Raw genomic sequence first — 23,944 nt, 5'->3', positions numbered from 1 at the left:
CGCTCCGCCTACGCCCCCGTTGCCTCCACCGCCGCCACCGCCGACGGGCCGGCACACTGCGTCTTCGACCGCTAATTATTCTCCTAGAATTACGCCAGCCGCGACAAACATTTTGCAGCAGTCGTAACAACAACAGCTTCTCGTCGTATTTCACGCGCGCGGATCCGCCGCGGATTGAAAATCGCCTGTCGCGTATCCAAATCTATAACTCTTCCCCTCTCTCTCTCTCTCTCTCTCTCTCTCTCTCTGAAAAAGAACAGCACTATTGCTCTAATTGTAAAAAATTTACATTGCACTGTATACAGGGTGCCTCAGTTCGATTTCACAATCTATCGCGTAGAGCGGATTGAGATGAACAAAAGAGCTTAATACCGTTTTACGAAAATCGCAATAACAATCGAGATAATTTAATTATTAATTGCAGAAGATTTGTGAATGATCACGCATGATACGGTAGATCAGCTGTAGTGTCTGCCGTTGTGTACGTTAAATCAAACTGTGCAAAAAAGTCCTCTCATTTTGCAAATAACACCACGTAGATTTTTATTTCTCACTTAAAGTAAATTGTTGCACGATTTTGCGCGATAATGCACTAATCTTCTGTAATTAATAACTAAAAATCTGTGTGGTCATTTGCAAAATGGTAGGAGACCTTTTTGTACAGTTTGATCTAATGTACGAGCACATGACGGCGCACGTTGTCACTAGAGCTCATCTATCATATCTAGCGTCATCCTTTATGTGGAGGGAATATTGTAGTAAAAATTACAATACAATTTTAGTCCTGCGTGAGTAGACTGACACTATGGTGAAAATCATAATAAGATACAGTAAAAATGATTATGAACATAGTAAAAATTATCATGTGTATGGTCATTTGTATTATGTTTTATTATATCTTTCATAATAGTGCCAATCTACTCCCGGATTATTAAAATTGTATTGCAATTTTTACTACAACATTCCCTTCGTGTACAGATCTTGTTCAATTTATATTAGTTATTGCGAATGTCGCAGAATGGTATTGGATTTTCGTGTTTACCTTAATCCGCTCTATCCTTCACGAGAGATTGTGAAATCGAGCTGGGACACCCTGTATACAGATCTAACGCAACATGCATATACGCTCGTGTGTATGTGAAACTCGTCAAACTGGATGAGAAAGTCTTTCTTGTCTCTTTACAAAAAATTGAAAAAATTGCGGTATTCAGATATTAATTAAAAAATATTAAAAAATGAGTATACATACTATGCGGTGAGAGAGAGAGAGAGAGAGAGAGAAAGAAAAAGAGAGAGAGAGAGAAGAAGAGAAATGAAACCTTTCGCCAACGTCTCATTCAAAACACGGAATTTATTTGACGACGTCGTATGACGAGTGCGCGTAAAGAACTCGTTCCACCACGTCATGCGCACTCGTTCGCTAATTTTCTTTAATTAATAAATCTCGACAATTATCGCGGTTGCGAAATCGTACAAAACTGATTTGTTCGACGACGTCCGCACGGGAAAAGTTTTATAGTAAAAGTTGCTGTAAAATTTTCTAACCGAGGGGAAATAGATCTACGTTCTCCGCGCGGTAATTGACTGTTCTCTCATTTCATACACGCCACGTATATTTGACGAAGTGAAATGTGCTGTGTTGAAAAGTTTTTGCTACGTCTCTAGCGAAGTGTAACATGTTCCTTGGCAAGACATACCTCGCTTTCGCAGTTCCTGCGACTATTCCTTAGACCATTCCCGCACTACCAGAAGCGTAGACCCTTATTCCGAACTCTCTTTTATCGATAAGAGCGCCTCTAAATGTGGCGTATAAGCCTCCTGATCGGCTTATATAGGCACATTTAGAAGCACTTTTATCGACAAAAGAGAGTTCGGCATAAAGGCGGTAGTAAAATTGAGGCGGATTTATATGGGACAAGAGACTATATTCTCTCTAAGCATCTGCGTACAAGCAGATCTACGTCTAATGCCAGACACCCTGCACGTCTGAACAGTATCTTGTACAGCTTAATTTTCGTAATCATTGCACTGTTCTGTAAGGACATCCCAGTACAATAACAAACGCTATTCATTCTCTCTCTCCGCTCTGAACGGTTGTTTTTATTTATTATTTATATCTCTCAGCCGAGAAAATAGAGAATTTGTAACGTACACAACGGATATGTATTTTTACCGCGTTCCCTCTAGCTCGAGGAAACTCGAACTCGGGGCGCGCGAGCGGACGGCCGAACGCGAGACGAGAAGAATCGCGTCTCGCGTAACACAGCGGTGTGCCGCACGCAGAGTCACACGGCGCATAATTGAAATGCAAATCGTAACAGGCGCATTTGTTACTTCCAGCATCGACGAAGACGGGCCGTGGAACGCGACGAAGGAGATCATAACGCCGCACAACGACACGTTCTACACCGTCGACAACCTGAGGCCATTTACGGTCTACAGCTTCCGAGTGGCGGCGATAAATGCTCTGGGCCGTAGCAAGTCCAGCCAGGCGTCCTACTACATGGTGACTCTACGCGAAAGTAAGTTCCCGCGATTTTAATCTCCCGCCTCCCCGCGTTTTATCGGATGGCTGGGCCGATACCCCGACCGCGCGCGAGCTTTTACTGGGTCATCCCTGCGGCCTGCGACCGTATTCGGCGAATTGTTGCCAGTTCGCCCCCGTTTGAGGATGAGAGTAACGTTATGTAACCGCGTGCGCGCGCGTATCCCGCGGCTCACACAGGTCAAACGGATGATCCGCGAGACGCGCGGATGCGAACTTATAAATATACCAGCCCGCAGCATCGCGCAGATCGCATTTCGCGCGATTTAGAATTTAACGTATCGACAATCAATTATTCCTCATCATATGAATGATGCACGGTACAATCGCGGCGGCCGTAACGAGCCGGCGATACCGATGAGAGTTTTACTACCGCGGACGCGAATGTTGAATAAAGCATGAGGTTTCGAGATTTTCGTCAAGCCGCAATGTCAAATATTCGAACATTCGTTAAGATTCGTTCGCCGATCGGATTTTCGCCGGAGGCTGTCCCGGCGACGCTGGTCCGTCGAGCGGAACTCGCCGCGAAACGAAAGCGTCGGCGCGACGCTTTTCCTCACGATGTCCCTGGGAGGCACCGTAATAGCGAAGTTCCCGGCCGGAAACCAATATCGGCTTTAGGATATCCTCTCCCTTTTCCTCCCTCTCGCTCTTGTCGCGCTCATCTGCGTGTCAAGCCGATTCAATCGTCCAAATTACATCTACCTACTGCATCTCCCGCGGCTATCAAAACGAAGTTTGTCCCTCTCGACCGCGATGACACCGAGGCGTCGTGCTAAATTAAACGGTCGACACCCTCCGGTCGTTAGCGCCGACGGTGGGTGGAGGGTGGGTCGAGAGGAGGGGAGGGAGAGGAGCTCACAAAGCGTTTGACGCCGCGAGGAAGAAAGTGACGAAACTTCGGCGACGAGAGAAAAGTCCGAGTGCAAAAGAGAGAAAGAGAATGAAGGGCGCGGGGGAGGGTTTGAGGAGCGACACGGCCAGTTCTTGGCATCCAGGAAGATGAGAAGAAGCCGTCCAGGGCGGCTAACTAAAGAGGCGCTAATTGCAGCCAGCAGCCGAGAGAGCGCAAGCAGGCTCGAGTCGAGCCTATTCTTTTTCTTCACCTCCTAATTTGCCCCTTCCCTCTTCCCCTCTCTCTCTTGCTTTTTCTCTCTTTCTCTCTTTTCACTAACCTACTTTTTTCTCTGCAACCCTTTCCGTCGGACGACAACGTTGGCGTTTTTCGTCGTTCTCGTTCTCGTCCACGTCCTCCTCGTCGTCGTCGTCGTCTCACCGTTGTCGGCGTCGTTCTCTCGCGCACACGTTATAAAATAGGTTGAGCGCGAGACGAGCCCTATAAATTCCGTGAGCGCACGCCGGGGGATGTCTAGCAACGACTGTGTGCGTATGTATATAAATACACGTTTGTATACATGTGTGATCTGTGTACATATATATGTACACACACACACACACACACACACACACATATATATATATATATATACATACATATATATGTACATATGTATATATACACGGACGGCAAAGTTTGCGCGAAACCAAGGACAATCTCCTGCACGCCCGACGCGCGCTGCCCTTTTCGAGCCGGCTCGGATTCCCGCGCGTCCCGATCGCAGGCCCAATTACCGCGCCAGCAGCGCGAAGGGCCGCCGACTCGCGGTCTAACGGGAATTAGGTGGCTCGTGGAATGTAACTATCGTCTGTGGAATCCCGGTTCATTTTTAATGGGGTGCGGACGGCCGGCTGGGATCGAATGAACTGAATCCGACTCTCCGTCGCGATTTCGTTCTCTCCAGTGATGCGCAAACAGACAGCTCGTGCACTTTCAATTTTTCACGTCTTGCATTCGGCGCTTCTTCGATCACTCGTCGCGAAACCCGTCAATCTTAATCGAGTTAATTGACGTGAACGCGGTAATAATGTTAAATATGGCTCATGGTGGTAAAAGATCAAACTTTACATGTCACGAACTCCGTTATACCCTCCTGATCGTGTTAGCTCAACGAGAGAATTCCGTCCTGGGAAATTTCTTTCTTGCGAATCTAATTGGGATCCAGTCCGATTCCACCAAATAATTAATGGATTTTTGTTGGAAGTGTTTCAAACACATTGAGAAAAAAATATTTGAAAATTTGCGGGATACAAAGTTTATTTTCACAGAAATAAAATTTATATTTTGCAGAGATAAATTTTATTTCGCAGAAATAAACTTTATATCCCGCAAACAAATTTGCAGGTATTTTTTTTTCAATACATAGGAGTGTAAGTGGAAAATCTGTAGTCTTCCCAATATCCTTCCTGGCCTTCACTTTGTGTTAAAATTCAACGAAACATATGACTCTCCAAATAATATCAACATTCAGTAAAATATACATATATAAAATATGCTTTAAAAATATTTTACTTTTAAAATTTTTATTAAATCTTTTTTACTTTTTATCTCATCATAAAGTCGACATCAAAATAGAATTTCCTGTTTGTTACTATAAAAGTACATACCGATGTAGCTAAATGAAAAAAGCGCGAGTTCTTATACTATTGCAATTTGGATTCTAAACGGAGAGTTCACGTTTGAGACAAGAATAGGATTCCCAGTCGGTATCGTAGCGGGATAAGCAATTTTAGGGCAAATCCGTGTCTTCTCATTGGAATTTATGCTGAAAGCATCTTGGGAAAATTCTGTGTTGGTAATCACATCGGGCATTGTTGCCATCTCGGAGACGCCTCGCGAAAAATTGCGATGTGATTACGCTTGGTTATTTCGAGCGCGGGCGCGGCACACAATACACCCCTGCGGACGTTGTTAAATATAAATATACACGCAGAGCCCCGCGTGACGGCCGCGTTTTCGTCGTTCTATCGTAAGACGGGAATAATTATCCGCTTATCGAGACGCGCCCGCATTGCCCTGCCGCGCGCCCATCATGCGGAAACGCGCGCATTCGTGTCAATAATTAATTTAAATACCGCCGAACGTCACTGGGAACGCGCTGGCGGGGTCGGCTGGGAGAAAAATTCGGCTGTAATATCGTCGACGGAGCGCGTTCAATACACGCGATTACACCCGCGTTCCGCGAGAGCGCGGTCGTCATTTTTGTAATTTCCCCGGTTGCAATATCATTCGCGGGCCGACGGCCGAGAATTAGCATTTCCGGGCGTAATGTTCGCGATAAAATTCAGATAATTCCAACGTTCAACGCGGGGAAAAAATTTTGGTCGAATTAACCCGACGATGAGCGAACTGCGTTTCGGTCGGAGGAAGCAGAATTGCTCGTTCTTACGAACTAAGTTTGATTCCGGGAATTAATCCGACAATGAATGAGTCACATGCGTCTCGCGAACAGAAGCGAGCGGAATTTCTCATTCTCGTGAACTAAATTCAATTTCTAGAATTGTCTCTACTCTTTTTTAGAATTTCTATTCTTATTATAAGCATCGAGTGTGGTTGTTTAAATGAATGTCACTGTGACAGATTGAGAAACCGATCAACAAGAGTCTATAACCGGCGCTAAAGTATGATGAAAATATGGGTCTCCATTTCGACCAAGAAAAGCCGTTCTCCTCCCGACGGTGCGATTGCACCGTGATCGACAGCGCTGCGTTATTTTTGCAGAATTCGAAAGATATTTCACAGGACAGCGTACACACACACGCGCGCGCGCGCGCACACACACATACACGAAGAAAAATACATACTGTGTTCAAGTCAGTGTAACTTGTTTCAAACATTTCATAAATTCATATCATGAATCGATCATACAAGCATCATATTTATTCAGATTACATTCTGAATCCTAGTGAGTTTAATCAAGAGTATTAAATTAAGAAAAAAAATTCGGTTTGCCACTGCAAAGAATCGAAAAACAATTTTTTTTTTGGCGAAGTTTTATAATATTCTTGTAAAGAGAATAAATTCTTTAGAGTATATAAGCTTCTCCTCTAAAATTTGCAATGAATATATTTTGAGACTATTTATCTATTATTAAATTCTATCTATCTATTATTAAATCTATTGTTAAATATTCTCCATTGAAAATAACTGTTATTTAAGGGAGGGATAGCAAACTGAATGATCGATTTTCTTAGGAATAGAATGATATTTTTCTGTCTATATACCTCCGAGTAGAAATGTAACTAGCCGACCTGAAAAGCTAGTAGCTAGCTAGCTAGCACATACCAGATTAAACTTTCCGGCTCGTTACTAATTCGTTACTGGTTGATTATTCACTGAAATATAGAATCGGGTTTGCGGTCTCGCCGTTGTCTAATCATTACATATGAAATATGATGGAATAGATGGCTACATCATCATGGAATAGTTGTCTACATCATCTAGCTACTGTATTATTAGCATTTTAAAATTGGATATCAAATCAAAATTAAGATTTAATTTTGATTTTCGTTAATTTTTAAAAAATAACGAGAAAGCAGAATGAATGTTATATTAGAGGGTTATACTAGAGGGAGAAAGAAAGAGAGAGAGAGAGCTAACGATCACTTGTGGTTTTTTCACCTCGTAACTGTAATTTCATCTGTTTAATCATCAGCTGACTTATTTATCTAGTCACTAGGAGAAGCGAGCGTTACATTACTGGCTAGTAATGATGTTAGAAACAAATTTACTATCTCGTGACTACCGACGAGATTCAATTTCTATTGAGACATAGGAAGACGATACTTTGTCGTCGTGTCGGATGTTTGCGCTGATGACAGACAGTCCCGGTAAAAAGATAAACCAAATTCGACCCCATGAACCAGAGATTCTGTGTCTTCCAACCGAAACGCGTTTGCTGCGTTCATTGTCAGGTTAATTCAGCCAAACTCGTTTTCTCTCCGTGTCCGCAGGCGGAGAGCATTGCTTCTGTTCTGCGGCGATGCGGATTCGAAACCATCTGAATCCGGGCTCTTGCCAATCACCGGCCCGATACATTAGAACGTATTCTAACGCGGCCGAAATCACGACGTGCAATTTCTGCGCGGTATCGAGGGAACGGCGCGACGTGGTGTGCGAATCACCACGGGTATTAAAAAGTTTTTTCGCGAGATACAGCGCGATCGAAAAACGATGCGCGTTCTTCGTGCAACGTCCGCCACCGCCGGCGGATAAAATTTAGTCGATATATTCTTGCGTTGTGGCGTAGCGCGCGGCTGTCGTATGCACTCGAAATCGGCGCAGCGACGTTTCGCGACACACGCGGAAAAGGATCGGGCCACGTTCGAGTGTTTCTTGCGTCACTGGCGATTTCTCGCGGGAGACGAATGCGTAATAACGCGGAGAGAGGCGGAGAGAACGAGAGAAAGGGAAACAAAGTCCACAGATAGACTTTCATGATTATGATATGATGTTCCTCTCTGTCTCCTTTTTTTGGTTTTGTCTTCGCTGGAATTTTGTCTCTTTTTCTTCGTACATCTTGTAATACCAAAGGGATTGTTTTATCCCGTCAATAAAAAATGAGAATAAGAGTTTTCACGATGTGAGAGAATCGATGAAGGAAACTCTGCAGTTTTTTTTATTACTTTTGCGAGATGAACGAATCAATCGCTAAATTTTCAACATACAATGTGAATTTTTCATTATACTGATGCAGGTACAATGGCCAAAATCTACCACTTGGAAAAAGAAAATTTGGAAGAAATAATGGTGCAAGTCGTCTGTTGTGACAAAAAATTCCTTGATGTTACAAAGGGAAACTTGTAAATACATGTTTAATGGAGGCATACAATGATTGCGCAGAGGCACTAGATGGCAGGATGATTGCGTATGCGATATTTGTCGACGAGTAAAATGAGAAATAAAATAAGATATATTTCTTCACTGCGTTATCTTGGAATTACAAAAGATAACCTATACTTGGACCGCCTTTTCAAACATTACAAATTTCACTCTATCCAGAAAAGTATGAATAACTAAAAATCCAATCATTCTAAAAGCATCCTCTTTACAAGTGTTGAAGCAGACATCTCACCCGCCTGATGGCGTATACATTCGCTCGCAATAACTTTGAACGCTTTAAGATATAAACGAAAAGAAATAAAGTGGTACCCCCACATTTGGACTTTTTCCTCGATTGTCTTGGATAAATTTCCATCATTCTTTCCGTATTTCTTTCGTGTTGCTGTTACAACATTCCATGTGAGTATGAGCGCCGCAAAACCACTCATAAGGGACGCAACCTTTACAAGTCGCATGATTACTAAAGTTGCTACCAAATTTACATACACTTGTCTACCTGACGTCTTCTGGTGCAAAGAACTAGAACTAGAGCGCTCCAGGAAATTGATTTTGTTTGCGCAGCAGTTACCGATAGTTATTTCCAACATTTTCGAATTCGCGAGCTTTCTAAATGACCTCTCGAAACTGAATTTCTCCCAAAATTTCATATCTCTCTCTCCTCTCTCTCTCCCTCTCTCTCTCTCTCTCCTCGCGCAGAGGGCTCGCGCGATCATCCTCGATCGCTTAGCCCGTTTCGCGGAATCCATTTTTAATCACGAGCGACACGGTCGCGTTTTAGATTCTAACGGGGGTCGCGCTGTCGATGCGCTCTTCGAAAAACGATACCTTCCCGTGATGCGGCACGATGCTGCGGCGCGATTCGTTTCAGTTCGCCGCGGCGTACGAGCGGAATGCAGTCGATATGCCCACACCGACATCGACGATCGACGAGTGGCGAGTAATGCGTCAATATTGACAGGACGCGTAGACAGGTCACGTTGCGTTTCGCAGCGCGGCGCGGTCGGACGGTCCGTCCGTCCGTTCGTTCGTTCGTTCGTTCGTTCATTCGTTCGTCCGACCGTCCGTCGGGTCGTTCGTTGGTCGATTCGCTTGCTCACTTGCTCTCCCGTTCGCTCGCTCGCTCGCTCTCCAGGTAGGTCGTCGACGGGCTCGACGAACGGGCACAGGAGCCCGCGCATTGGTTTATGCCACCGGATTCTAATTCGTGATTCTAATTCGTGGGTATCGGTGCGGTAGGCCGGCGTCAATGTGGAGCGCGCACACCGTGGCCAACGGCACGGGAATTCACGATGGCTCAAATGAAACCCCCGTGCACCCGGATCAATAGGGCACCACCGACGAAACTTCTCTCCTACCACTTTACTCACTCGCCGGGTCCAATACGTATACGTAACGGCGGTCCTCGTACCCATTTCCGGACCTCGTTCACCCCGCTCGCCATAAATATACAGCGCAACCGAGCTACCAATTAGCCATCGGGACACCCGTCGGCACTGCGTCGTTCCCGGTAAGTTCATTCGGTTCGCACGGGCTCTCGCCGGCCACCAATCCGAAAATTGGAGGAGCTCGGCTCAGAGCCCGGGAGGGAAGGGGGGGTCTTCTTTTTTCCCCGTTCCGTCCGTGCAACCCCACGGCGTGTCCGAGGTGAGGGTGAAAAAGCGCGTCTCTGTAAGAATTTCAGAATTCCGGCGAGTTTTTCCACCGCGACGCTCGGGTCGTGAACTCTATGTTCATGATGAAAATTACACGAGAGGGAGAGAGGGAGAAAATTTTTCTTACGTGATATCCTTCCCATTTGTCAAACTATCGCCGCTAATTGGGTCTGCGAATCTCCAATTTTAGTGAAGTATGATGTCAATCGCGACACATCGCTCATCGATCGCGCGCACTTCGGAAGATCGCACGGCGATTAAGCCGCTAATTGCGCGTGTGAGATAAGTGTGAGGGGCGATTAACGAGCGTGTGTAATAACAACGATGAATGAAGTACTCGAGGCCTAATCGCCGATTGGTAGCTCAGCCGTGAAATTTGTACGCTCGCCGATTAGATACGGATCGCGCACCTGTTATGGCCCAATTTCCACGTGGGATAAATGGAGATCGCAACTTCGCCCCGCAAATTTCGGACGAAGGTAGATTAGAGACGGGATGAAAAGAAGAAGAGTGTGTGTGAGAGGGGGACAGAGACAGAGCGAGTGTGTGAGCGAGAGGGAGAGGGTGAAAAAGAGCGACTAGCATTGTTGGCGCCGCAACGTCCACGGACGATGGGTTCCGGGGTAAGTTCATTCGCGAGAGTCGTCTCGAGAATCGGGAGAGAGAGAGAGCGGCTCCTGCCCCTGCTGTGAACTATTTTCGATTCCGACGGGGCTGATAAAGTAGTGAAGGGACTCGGATGCAATAAAGGCGCCTTCTCGCGAGTCACGTCTCGACGTAGCGTGGAACCCAAGGAATCTTTATACCGGTGACCGAAGCAATTTATTTCCCTCCTTGATATTACATAACGATAATACTTTGTTCTCGCCCGAGTTAATAAATGACAACGTGATCGCGTTCGCGAGTCAGACGTAATCATTTTGTCGCGCATAACACTATTTGATTTTTCCAATTAATAATTGCAAGCCGAGTCGAGTGAGCAGCTGTTCAGCGTGTGAAATGCGCCGCTAGATACTCCATTATTAGATAGTTTGTGCACATTCTTCTTCAATGAAGTCGTTGCGCTCCAGATTGTCATAATTGAGAGACTCTGCTGACGTTTGCGCGGTCAATCGACTGCGACAGGAGCCACAGTGACGGTACATGCAAGTGTCGATCTTTTGTTATATTCTTATCTGATAGACAATAATGTGATAAAGATACTGATGTTTCTCACATTGATATAATTATTCAAAATTATTTCGTAACTCTTATATGTTTTTAAAAAGGCTTCCCTGTGCTGTTCAATTATTCACTAAAAATTTGTTTTCGAAGTCGAGTAAAAAAAGTTCCTTCTTTGTCTTTATGTCGGTTAAATATAAAAGTTTCGTCTTGCATCACTAGATGTTCTCGGATTTTCAAGAAAGTAAAATGGAATTATCCAATTTTTCCAGGTCGCCTTGGATAAACTCGGGTAATGACATTAATCCCGACAAGAACCCGTGTGGATAACACATCCTGAACAAGTTACAACAAGTTTCGTCTCAATATCCGTTTGCCGCGAGAACTTAATTTCATTAATACAGCGAAACTGGGAATCACAACTCGATGAGATCGACGAGACGCTTAAAGTAGCAGAAAAACGTGTATTATCAGTTTTAACAAATCATTCGCTGCGGCCGGACAATCTGCAGCGGGCGGTGCTTTTGAAATTGGCGAAGCTTTGCGCGAGAGAGCGCGCCCGTCGTGTCCGAGTTTTAGCCGCGCACACATCGAAGCCTCTCGAATCTTCGGTGCCATAAATTATTATCGAGGACGAAAGGATTGTTTTCCGTGTTTACTTCGATTAAAAGCTCCGACGTATCGGAGCAGCCGCGGCGTAACGAATCCGCCGAGCAGAAGCTGTGCAAACGTTTCGGAGCTCTGTGAATATTCGTGTCATCTCGAACAACATCTCCAAAGTCTGATCTATAATATGCTCTTTTCTTGTTTCTTGCTCCCTATCATTTTCTTTTCTTTAAAGCCTGATCTACAATATACTTATTGGATATAATATGCTCTTTGTGTTCTGTTTCTTGTCTTCTGCCTTTTTCTGGCTTAAAGCTTAAGATTTGAGTCAGAAAGAGATAAAGAGAAAGAAGCAGGAAGCAAATAACGCATTATAGATCAAGTTTAAAGCTTAAGATTTCAGTCAGAAAGAGACGAAGCGAGAGAAGCAAGAAGAGCAAAAGGCACATTGTTGATTTGAGCTAACAATTCTCGAATTATGAAAGGGAACAAACAAGCGAACACACATACAAGACAAAGTGGGAGCTTTCTTTCTTCGAAGTCGATTGGAAATGTGTGCAAATTGTACAGCGTGCGAGCGTACGCGTTTCTCGTAAAAACGCTATAATTATGGAGCACTCGCGGAGAAAGGCGACGGCGGCGGCGTTGATTTCAATCGGCATTACGTAGCTGCACACGCCGCGCCGTGTAAGATTCTTACGCGACGTTATCGTGGCGTAATGTGACCTTTGCGAACAACGTTCGTAAGTAACCGCTTATACGAACGGTTTGTCATGATTAAGCGTTCCAGCGCTTACGTGGAAATTGGTACTTCGATAATATATCACGGAAGCGTAAAACCGGCGTTATCGTCATAAACACGCCCGACGTGGGTAATAATAAGTTAACGCAGATTTAGCACCAGTGAAAGAAAAAAGAAAGAGTGCAGCCCGCATTTATCGCGACGCTAAATTGCTCGGGCGAAAGTGGGAGGCGAGGTCCGCCTAAAAGACTTATCACTTTCCTCTCACTAATACCCGATCCGCTCCGAGCTCACACCGCGCGTCGCCGGCTTACCACTGTGTAACAAATTATAAATCTCTTGCGGTAAAATCGAGCAGCGTGATGGCTAATCGATCGTGTTATTACACAGCTTCAGCGCGCGCTACACGAGTCGAGATTACTCCATTAGAATAAGTGATTTGACCGAATAATTTAAATAAGCATGGAACGGGACTTAAATGACTCATATCTCAGAATCTCAAAGCTACAACTTCTCAGACAACTAATTGCTGCGATTGACTGCGCAAACATAATAGCCTTTTTCTGTGTGTCAATGTTCGCTACAATTCTGTTAACTGTATATTTTGTTTTGCAATAACTCCATTACAAATGTGCAGTAACGTCGCCATCTTGCCTTAGTACCGGAGTTCGGTTGCCCACTAGTGTCGGGTAAGAAGGTCACATATAAAATATGTATCCTAGTTGATAGTTCCGAGGTCTCCGCAAGAGGTCTCCACAGCCCTCCCGCCGGCTCTTAATTATGGGCCAACTTTACCTCGCCCGTCCATATGCTCGATTTCAATCATTTCGTGAATGAAAATTGCTTCTATTATCCGAAACAGTATATCATACACTCGCAAGAAACTTCATTCTAGCTAGTATAACACGTCGCTTAACTTTATTCACTTACGAGATGGGGAATATTAATGCAAAATTTCGAGGGCCTGGAAAATTTACTTTCAGCTACCGCTAAATCAGTTTCTTACTATTTCTTACAATATTATTCCGATTTTAATAAAACTCACGGGGAAGTCTTTGTGTTCTAAAAGAACCATTTTTCGCGATTTCGTCATCCACTGTTCCTCTCAAGATAAATACGAAAAAAAGCACACGACCAACGTATCCCTGAAGCCGTCCAGAGCCGGTTTTCTTGAGAAATTGCTACAAAGATGCAGTCACGACACCAAACGACGTTTTCCTTTGATTAAACACGAATCGTGAATTCATTATCAGTCGCGACGATCTCCACGAGCGTAATACTATAATACGATAATTATTTGATCCAGTTACCGCCGATGAATAAATTGGAGCAGTCGACAACGTGTATGAGAGAAGTAGGAAAACCGCGAGCACACGGGAGGCGAGACGTCGGCAAAAATGCCGATAGGTAGAAACTAATTAAACACTGATTAAATAAGTAATTACTACTTGATCGGCGGGAACCGTCGCGAGATCTCCCTTCGTCGGTTTCTCTTTCTCTTTCCCTCTCCTCACTCTCCTTCTCAGAGAACGTCGTCGCGCCGCCGCGGTCATATTCGAGCAATTAACGCGCGATCGTGCAATTAACGCTTCCGCCGGCATTAACGCGCGCAGGCTCGGCGGCTTAACTGAGCGTCGGCGGCGGCGGCGGCGGCGGCGACTGACGTGCAACGCGCATTAAATGTCTCGGCATTATTTCTGCGACAATTTCTCATTCCCCGCGGCCGAGTCAGCCGACGCTAACGTGCCGACGCGATAGCGTCCGCGACAGCGCGCGACGAGGCGGGCTGTTTCAGAAGTGACACGCGGATGCTAATTATTTCGAACGGCGAGCCAGCCCGAGCTCCTGACGGGGACAACGAGCACGCCCCTGCCTTCGCCCGCGCCGCCGCGATAAGGCAACCCGAAACAAATTACACCGGCTCTAAAATTATTACAGGGCCATTTTTTAGCGGCGGCCCTTCGTGCACTCCGTCGCGACGCGTCACAGAGATTGAACGGCGTTACCGTTCCGAAAATCGTTTCTCCTTCTCCTCCTTCCTCCTCCTGCCGCTATCTGGAGTGAAAATGTGCGTCGCGATCGCGCGAAGAAAACGGCGTTTAATCTCGCGCTTACCTCCGTTCCTTTTCCGCTGTTTGGTTTTATTCTCTTCTTCTTTTTTCCTTTTTTTTTTTGAAATCGCCTTCTCTCCTTTCGCGCGCGAGAAAATCCGATCATGTCGTCGTCGATTAAGTTTTCCAGCAACTGCGCGGCGAAATATCATTTCCCAAGCGCGCGCTCGCGCGCTGCGCAGATTGGGATATCGATGTGCGGATTTAAACGTAGTTTACGCTCGAGCCTGAATTAAAAATGTCCAAGTTTGAAAACAATCCCGCGGTGGGATCGATAAACGATGCGTGCGCCGGTAAACATTCGTGCGCGTATAAAGTGACATGGTTAACATTGATTGAATGATTCCGATGAAAATATGTATTCGATATATCTGAAAAAAAAACATACACGCGCATGTAGCCGCGCGCCCGCGCACTCGTCGACAGCTGCGCGTCGCGTACACACGCGCGCGTTTTTATATCGGGCACTTCCACACACGTGGAAACTTGAAATTTCCAGGAGAATCCGCGCCAGTTTGAAAATTTATTTCCACGATTGCCGGTTAAATATTACGTTTTAATTTTTCTCTGTATTCGTCCGGTTACGTATTTACCAGCGCTCGACGATTCGAGGCAATCACAACTATCGATTTCCATCGGCAACTGCCCGCCCGCTTCCCCGGCAGCAACTTTTAATATTATTTTTACTGCATATCATGCAGCAGCCGAACGTTGTTCTTCAGAATCGGCTTTTTTCCCGTCGCTCATGAACCACCGGGTTTCTCTTGTTCGTGCGCGTCACAGACAATACATTAAGTGCTGCGAAAGTTTTGCAATACGCCTATTGAACGAAGCGGAATTAGCCTTGTTGTGTTCGAAAGAGCGTTCAAAATGGGAGAGACCGCATCTCGAAATCTTGCCCGCGATATATTTCGAGCAAGTAGCGAGAGGAAAGGTTAGAAAACGGCCGAAACTAGAGTATCGTGCGATCATTCGTTATAACTTTCCACGTATAGAGGGAATGTCTCAAGTTTTGGGGAAGAGTTGCCCACATTGGACGACGATTTTTCGATGATACAAGCAGTTTCAAAGAAGAAAATTCAGTCTCGGGAATGGCCCACGCACAGGTCGGCTAGTGTGAAGCTGTGACGTCAGCTGTGACGTCAGCTGTGACGTCAGCTGTGTCGCGATGACAGAAAAACTGCTGGGAGAAAGTATCATTTACCGATCGAGGGGTTTACCCAGATTAGTACGCCTCGAATTCCTCTAGTCAGAATTAAGACATCTTGTCCATTTTCAGCGGTGACGGGAGTGAGAAAGAAGCTGGAAGTAACAAAATACGCTGCAACTTTTCTCTCACTCACTCATTTTTTCTCTACAAATGGCGGACAGTATCCCAACTCTGACTTGAGGAACTCTAGGCACACTTGCAGTCCATCGCATTTTATACAAAGTAAAAAAAGTGTACTCTGTGGGTACAATACTCGCTCACAGAGAAGCAAAAAGCGCAGAGAGAGTACAGTAGTACGAAAAAAATGCTTCCAATTCGAATTGTCTCAGGATGTAAACAGCATCATTACTGATGATGAAACGCGACTGTAATATAATGACGTGCCAACAAGGCACAGAGCGAGGTCTAGCTCTTTGACGACGAAGATACGCCAATTGAAATCCGAAAATCTTTCCTCGCTGCTTATTCGGAATGTACTGCAAGCAAGATCTCGATGCGGTTCCTCCTCACTTAATTTTGAACGTTCTTTCGAATGCCACAAAGCTAATCCCAAGGCTCCGTCCAATAGATGTCACGTATTGCAAAACTGTCATAGCAGAAATTTATCCTGTTTTGTTTTCACGATCTCGACGATGTCGAGATACGTGAGTCGAAACTTTGCCTCTACATAAATTCTGCATATTCCGTCGAACATAACGTATCAGTGCAAAATATTGAGGTGTAACGCTATATAGACTATTACTCTACCTTCATGCTGTAAATATTTGCTTGCTGAAGGAATCGCCATTTCTTCCATGTTGACGCTTAAGGAAGAACCTGCTAAGAACCTCAACAATGGCTCCAGATCTTGTATTGCTCGTTGTTGTTGTGCCATGCCGATGTTATAATTTGTCGCAAACGGATGTTCGAAATTATTTTGCACTCCATTATCTCAATACTCTATCTGCCCTTAATCTTCACGCATACCTAATTTTAACAAATAATTTATTAATTATGTGCACATCTGTACATAAAATATACGTGATAAATAAATCAATAATTAACATGGATAAATAAAGTGATAACTTCTTTTCTCATAACATCTTTATTCTTCTGCTTATCCGTGCTGAGAGCTTCAATAGGATTTGGATATTCAAAAGGAATGAAAAGGAGGAATTTATAAGGTTCAAGATATAACAATTACGCAAATGTCAATAAAGATTTAAATCCGGTCTCGGTCCAATACTAGGACTAAACAAAGGTAAAAAAAGAAATAAACGTTGGCAGATTCAAGCCGAAGAAATGCTCTTAAAGGAACATTATTAGCGAAACGAATCTCAATACTTGTGAGATTTAGACCGGCACTCATAGATGCAAATTATTCATGATATTTGATTGAGAACATAATTAGACAGTATATATATATATATATATATATATATATATATATATATATATTCGTGTTCGTGGACCGTTACTCAGTTGCTTGGATCGATAGCTCTTGTTGTACTAAATAGGTACATGCCGACAAATAGCGCAATCTCCTAAGAGAATCATGAAGTTATATTTAGCAAACAACGACAAACTGTTCGGAATGCTAGTCTCAGAATAAATTTTAAATCTCGACTCGAGTATATTCCCATTCTCGCCAAGTTCATCAGGCGTTGTGTAATGAAGGACGAAACATACCAGGAAATATACATGATGTACCGCTCGCATCTCGCATCCCACGTTCCGCGTCCTAGCTTACAAATCCAGCATTCTGTCCTGGTTGCTTCGTGATTCCGGACACTCGCTGGCACTGATGTTGACGCTCGTCGCTGACGATACGATTCAGTACGGGAAAACGTGCATTAACTAACGCGACGCGAGCCCGATTAAATCCTTCAATGGCCGACGCGAAAAATTGCACTCACTCCTCTCGACGGGAAGTGTAAATAACGCGCCGATACACGCTGTGTGCGCCGTTCGTTCGGCTCGAGACATAATGACTCAGTCACGGGTAAATACACGAGAAGCGCGAGAGCGCCGAAACAATTGGCAACTTGGAAAAGGGCAAAGTCACTTTCGGCCAATCGGCGAACCGTTGTCGCTCTTCCATCAATGACGAGAATATTTGGTGTCCGAGAAATCATGATACGTCACACACTCTACACGTGTTAATTATCGCGATGTCGACGAGAGAGGTCGATTCAGTATTTCAATAGCCGACGAAATATTTTAATCGCCCGATGGGAGTTGCAAATAACACACCGGTACATGTATTCCGTTCCGTGTCGTGTTATGTGTGTATGTGTGTGCCGTTCATCGGCTCGAGACGTAATGACTCGGTCACGGGCAAATACGCGAGAGTACCCAAACAATTGGCGAAAAGGACAAAGTCACCTCTCCCGACACGTCGACCGTTGTCGCCCGCCTATCAATGAAGCAAGCATTCGGAGGATCGTAACAACGATACTTTTTAGGACCGTCACACTTGTCGTTCTTCCTTCTTTTTTATTGATATTGACTCTCTCGTCCCAAAGGCCGTCGGCCCGAAAGATGTCAGAGAGATATTGATATGTGTAACACGACGTCTCGTGTACACGGACAGAATTTTGTAGTAACAATTACTATAGCGTATTTTGTAAGCCCGAGGGATAGATCGCAATTTTGCAGCAATTTTCACTCTGTCCTTTCATTTCATACTTACATATTTTATGAACTAAAATGTATTATTAAAACACTTGCTGTGTTTCCAGCGAAATTCATTCATTATGTTCTTTAATATGATAGACCATATTGAGAGTCGGTTCCTGGACTAAAACATAATAAAATTGAAAAGAATATATAAGAAAATAAATATGTAGTCCCTCTTGATTGATGGTCGTCAGAGACGTCGTAAAATTAACGTGACACGCAACTTTCATTTTTCACCCACACTTCCTCATTATCTTGTCACGTTAATTTAACGGTTACTGATTGCTTATTGGAGCGAAAGAAAAGTGTACGGAATATTTTGGAAGTGTGCCTAATCGATTGCAAGTATGATCCTTTGGATACATCTGTTTATCTTTTTATTTTTTCGACGTAGAAATTTTGGGCATGCGTTTCCTCGCTTCTGACGTCATAAATCGAGATGGTCGCGGCGAGAGGCCAGGACCCAGTAATTACTTATCGCGCATAATTTATCTGTATAAATTATATGCTTAGCATAATATTTGTCGAGATAGCTGATAACGCAATATATATATTTTGGTAAAACTGATGGCTTTAACAATTTCTACGTGTAAAACATTCCTAAATAACACCGTCGAACAATAGACGGAGAGAGACTTGACCTCATAATTTCGGATTTTTCCATCAGATTTCTAATTTTCATCTTCATTCGCGCGAGAGATCCCGCTTATTCCGCGACCTGTTTCTCCCGGCTGGGACCGTAGGAACTTACGAAACATGTATGATTGTTTGCAGTACCAGAAGGAAAACCGACCATCACGGCGGCTCACAATACCTCAGCGACGTCTATTTACCTGGCGTGGAAGCCGCCGAGTCGCGACACCATACACGGCGAGTTCCTCGGATATCGCATAGGATACCGACGACGCGAGAAAGCGGACGAAGAAATGACAAACATTTATATTCGTGATCCTGCCGTCGACGTAAGTCGCGTAATATTTTATCTCCCGTCTAACAGCGCGCCCGTTATTAAAAGGAAAAGGAAAAATTTACGTATATCCTTCATCATTTCAGAATCACAGTATCCACAATTTGGAGACCTTCACGCAGTATCTCGTTTCCCTGCAAGTATTCAATCCCGAAGGCCACGGGCCGGCTTCGACCGTGACGGTGATGACCGACGAGGGCGGTAAGTGAACAAAAAATAGACGAGTAGAAAAAGAAGAAAAAAATAGAAGGAGGAGAAGGGGGGAAAGGAGAAAGAAGATTCTTTTGAATATTCGCAATCTCGCACGAGACAAAGCCGGTGCAGTAGGATCGAGCGTTAACCCTTTGAATTGGAGCAAACTCGCGCACAGCGGGCACAGATAATGCGCCGCGTACCCAAGCACGGTAAAACAGAACAGAGTATCAGTCGTGATAAAGCATTGAATGCGAGGCAAGCTTAGCCGCAGCTGCAATGCAAGACCTCTGCATTGATTGCACGAAGGTAGTCGGATATCTCCCTTTTTGCGCGCGCGCGCGCGCTCTCTAATATTTATATTAATGTTCCCTGTAACAATAATCAGAGTAAATATTAGCTCGGCGAATCCTCGCCTCTCCGTGAGGATTTGGCCGACTTTCTGGCGTTATTATTTTAATTAATTGGTAAATCATGTACTTATCGGACGAGACATATATACACATGCTTCAATTGTAAAAAAATATACTCGACAGTTGTAATTGTAAAATATGACGCTAAAGCCAACGAAAAATAAAACGTTTTGTCGGGGAGAGGACGGTTGATGAAATTCAGCAAAAGATGTGTAGTTTCGTGTGTTTATTTTTGTGACGCGCGTGACCACGCATACGAGGACGCCGCCGGTGAATCACTACGTCCCTGCACATTCATCGTCGACAACTTTCTAGCTGCAATGCCACTGCATCCTCATTGACCCTCGTCTACGATAGAGCGTCATTGTGAGCGTCGGAGTTTCTTCGTGCCAAGGCGAGTAACGTTCTCACAGCCGTATCTAGGAATTCCCGAGGCCCCGCATTCATCGTGGATATATTCAACGTTTTGGAATTTTAGAGCCTGCCAACTATTCAAATATGTTTGGTGCATCGTCAAACGGCTGACATTAGAGGAATTTCTTTTGTAGATTGACGAGAGGTCATTTTATGAGCTCGCGCACAAGGGTGACGGAGAAAGAGAGAGGAAGAGAGAGAGAAAGGGCACGAGCGTGGAAGAGCGAGAGAGAACAGAGGCAGCTGACTCAAAGGCCCGAGAGAGAAAGAGAGGAACCCGTTCGTGGGAGAGAAACGGCCAGTCACGGGGTGGAAAGGGAAGAGGAGGGGAGCGTGACAGCCGGCGACCGTGCGACAGAGGAAGCCGACTATAGAGGAGAAGCCATTGGAGAGACAAAGAGAAGAGAAGAGAGAGCGACAGAAGGAGGGAGGAGGAGAGTGAGAGCGGGAGAGGGAGGGAGAGAGAGAGAAAGAGAGAGCGGGAGCAGCTGCCACGGCGTTTCGGTCGGCGCCGCGCCTGGTCGACGATCGATTTTCCCCGATTTTTCAGCGCGTCGAGGGAAGTACCTGCTCGAGTCGGCGTCCGGCGAACACGCCGCGTCGCCAGCCGGTTCCAGCGACTCTGTCGTCGTTGTCGTCGTCGTAGTAGTCCCCCTCTTCGTCGTCCTCTTCGTCATCGTCTCTCATCGTCATCCCGGAGACGACGAGGCGCGCGCGGAGCCCGTTTACGTGCGCGCACGTGTGTCTTGGTTTGCGGTCGCACGTGAAGTTGTCAGGCACGAGTGCACGCGCGCGCACTCACGGAAACTCACGACGATTTGTGTATGTGTGTATGTGTGTGTGTGTGTGTGTACGTTCCGCGTGTACACGGTGGAGCCGCTCGGTGTGGGTGCGGACGAGTGCGAAAACGTGTGCGCGTTCTCCTCGTGGAGGCTCGACGCGTGTGTGCGTATAGTCGGAGCACGGAGCTTCTACATGGCGTGGTAGCCAGTGCCGGATACGCACGCCAAGCCGCGGACGTACGCGGGTTTAAAGTACGAGTCACGACGCACGCACGTATTCACGCACATGAGCTCCTCGTGCATGAGCTCGAGCGTGAGCGCGAGCGCGATCGCAGTGCAGTGCGAGTGCGCGTGTAGTCGTCCGCATGCACGCGTCGCGCTCGCGTACGCGCGCAGTGACAGTACGCGAGAGTTCCTCCGGTGTGTGTTGCGCTCCGTTTCTACCTGCTACGTGCGGAATCAAGCGTGTTGATTAGCCCTCCTGCTGTTATCGCCTCGAATCCGCCTCGAAGTGAGTGTCCCGTGCGGCATCCCTGCGGCCCGCGCGCGCGCGGGCGCGGTGCGGAGCGGCGCGGTGCGGAGCGGAATCGCGGATCCTGGCCGAGCCATCATCATCATCACCGTCATCTCGGGAGAAAGAGAGTGCTCACTGAGATGGCGGCGTGCCGTCGATCCCGACGACGCCTCCTCCGAATCGTCCGGTGACGCCTAGGTCGAGAAATCGCGGCGATTCCTGGGCCTGGGTGTAATCCTTTGTTCGACTCAAGCCGCCGAGAGGTTCTCGCTCGTTGGAAGGCCTCGATGCTCCGAATCACTTCGAAGCTGCTAAAGAGAGAGAGAGAAAGAGAGCCTGCAAGTGAACGAGAAAGATAGCGTGAGAGAGAGGGAAGGAGAGAGAGAGAGAAAGAGAGAGAGAGTGTGTGTGTGTGTGTGTGTGTGTGTGAGAGAGAGAGAGAGAGATGGGGTCGAGAGGTCGATATGACGCGAGCGCGAGATGTGTACGTCGAGTAGTGCCAAAATGAAGCCCGAGCGGCGCATCCGGAATATTCCTAATATTCACCGACACGTCCGCGTCGGATGGATTTTGTTCTTCACGCTTCCCTACGCCACCGGGTCTGTACCTTCTTCGTCCGGTCCGATGGCGCTTTATACTCGGCTTGTTGGGAAAATGAGGGAAATACAAAAAGCACTCGCGGGACTGGTCCATTGAGGCTTCGGGGGAAAATCTCGAAGGTCTCTTTGTGTGCCCCGAGAGGAGGCGGAAAAGAAGAGGAGAGAAAGAAGTTCATTACGACGCTCTCATGGTGGAGCGCGAAAGCAGTTCGCTGCATTCATTGTGAGGAAAAATCGCGCGCCTGGACTTTCTCTTTATTTATGAATTTTGCTCTCGAACACGCGTCGGAATTTAATTCGAGTCACACCGTCACGCAGACGTCACGCGAGTGACTTGTCGACGTGCACTGAGCAATTCAAACGAGAACAATGCGTATCGTCCAGCTGAGACCGCGAAGAATAAATCGCAGCCTCCTCTTCCTCCTCCTCGTCCTCTTTATCGCTTGGACTTCCGTTTCTATCCGACGCGAGAAGAGACCGCAAGCCGTCGTAACTGATCTCGATTGTCGTGGAACGTCGTGTACTTCGATATACAATTCGACGCTCGGCCGCCACCCGCGTACTACACTCGATAAGAGGAAAAAAACTAGCGAGACGCTATGAGTCATTTCGATTACTCGCGCGGGACACAGCGGCATAAATTACGATGACACAATATCGACATTCAGCTCGCGCTCTCGTCCATTTGAAATCCAAGGAGAAACCGCGGCCGCGCGACTGGCGCGACGCGATTTTCATCGCGAGAGGGAAGATCGATAGGACTCGCCGTTGAATCGAGCGAGGGACGGACAGAAACAAAAGGAGGCGAGGGAAGCAGGAGGCACGACGTCGGGCCCGCGCCCGAATCGACGAGACGTGCCGGGACGAGAGGAAAAATCACGACCGGGCGACTCCGCGGACGGCACCGCGGCGACGCGGCGCGACGTCGAGGGAACTCGGCTGCGAGTTCGATCGCCGTGAAACTCGGTGCATCCGCCGCTCGCGCGGATGACACCGCGGCGAAAGGGCGCGGGGAGTGACGCACGAGTCGCAGGACCGACGACGACGACGACGGTGGCAACGGTCCGGTGCTCCTCGCTCAAAAATCGCAATCGAGGTTAATCCGTGCCGCTTCGGATCGTTCCAATTTCCGCGCGCCGCGTTCCTCGTCAATGGTCCGCGCGAGTGCATCGGTGCGTCCATGCACAATACGCGCAGCATCTCTTGCTCTTTTTTTCCGCCTGTTCTCTCTCTCTCTCTCTCCTTCCCTCCTCCTTTCTCTCTCTTTCTTCGCCGTCCTCCAGCGCGACTAAAGGGATCACGTTTTTGAAGCTCATCCTCCGGGCTGTTTCTTCTGATTGCACGACAGACGGGACTCGCGATATAAAATTCTTCTCACCGCGTGAACGCCGATTCCTCCGTCCATCAGCGTTTCCCGCAAGAACGGCCATCTACGTTGAACGAGTAACTCGCGAGTAATCCTCGATAGTGCGTGTACCGCGTATGGTACGCGGTGACATGTTCGTTTCGCACCGGCAAAATATAGCCTAGCCGCAGAATGGGGCGCGGTCCCGGCGCACTCTCTCACTCTCACTCTCACTCTCTCTCTATCTTTCTCTCTCTCTCTCTCTCTCTCTCTCTCTCTCTCTCTCTCTCTCT

General features: G+C 46.4%; 1 protein-coding gene and 1 long non-coding RNA gene across 11 annotated transcripts in view; one reads left to right on the top strand and one right to left on the bottom strand.

The window, feature by feature from the left end:
- LOC116840793 (tyrosine-protein phosphatase 99A) overlaps nucleotides 1-23,944 on the top strand; it is a 432,380-nt gene that overhangs the window by 381,073 nt on the left and 27,363 nt on the right. For all 10 annotated transcript variants that reach the window (XR_004377413.1, XR_004377414.1, XR_004377416.1 and 7 more), the window contains 3 exons: nucleotides 2,341-2,522; nucleotides 19,200-19,387; nucleotides 19,479-19,593. Coding sequence is in view for 2 of the 10 variants with exons in the window: in XM_032807990.1 (XP_032663881.1) it covers nucleotides 2,341-2,522; nucleotides 19,200-19,387; nucleotides 19,479-19,593 (485 nt within the window). In the remaining 8 variants the exon portion in view is untranslated. The remainder of the gene's footprint in view (nucleotides 1-2,340; nucleotides 2,523-19,199; nucleotides 19,388-19,478; nucleotides 19,594-23,944) is intronic.
- LOC116840797 lies at nucleotides 14,572-17,988 on the bottom strand. Its single transcript, XR_004377418.1, has 3 exons — nucleotides 17,436-17,988; nucleotides 16,515-16,733; nucleotides 14,572-14,784 (listed from the first exon to the last, which is right to left on the bottom strand). It is a non-coding gene; the product is annotated as an uncharacterized LOC116840797 (long non-coding RNA).

This window comes from Odontomachus brunneus, unplaced genomic scaffold (genome assembly GCF_010583005.1).
Source record: "Odontomachus brunneus isolate Ranch 3 - 2012 unplaced genomic scaffold, Obru_v1 Obru_scaffold_011, whole genome shotgun sequence".
Taxonomy (NCBI): Eukaryota; Metazoa; Arthropoda; class Insecta; order Hymenoptera; family Formicidae; genus Odontomachus; species Odontomachus brunneus.
This window is presented reverse-complemented; position numbering and strand designations above follow the sequence as displayed.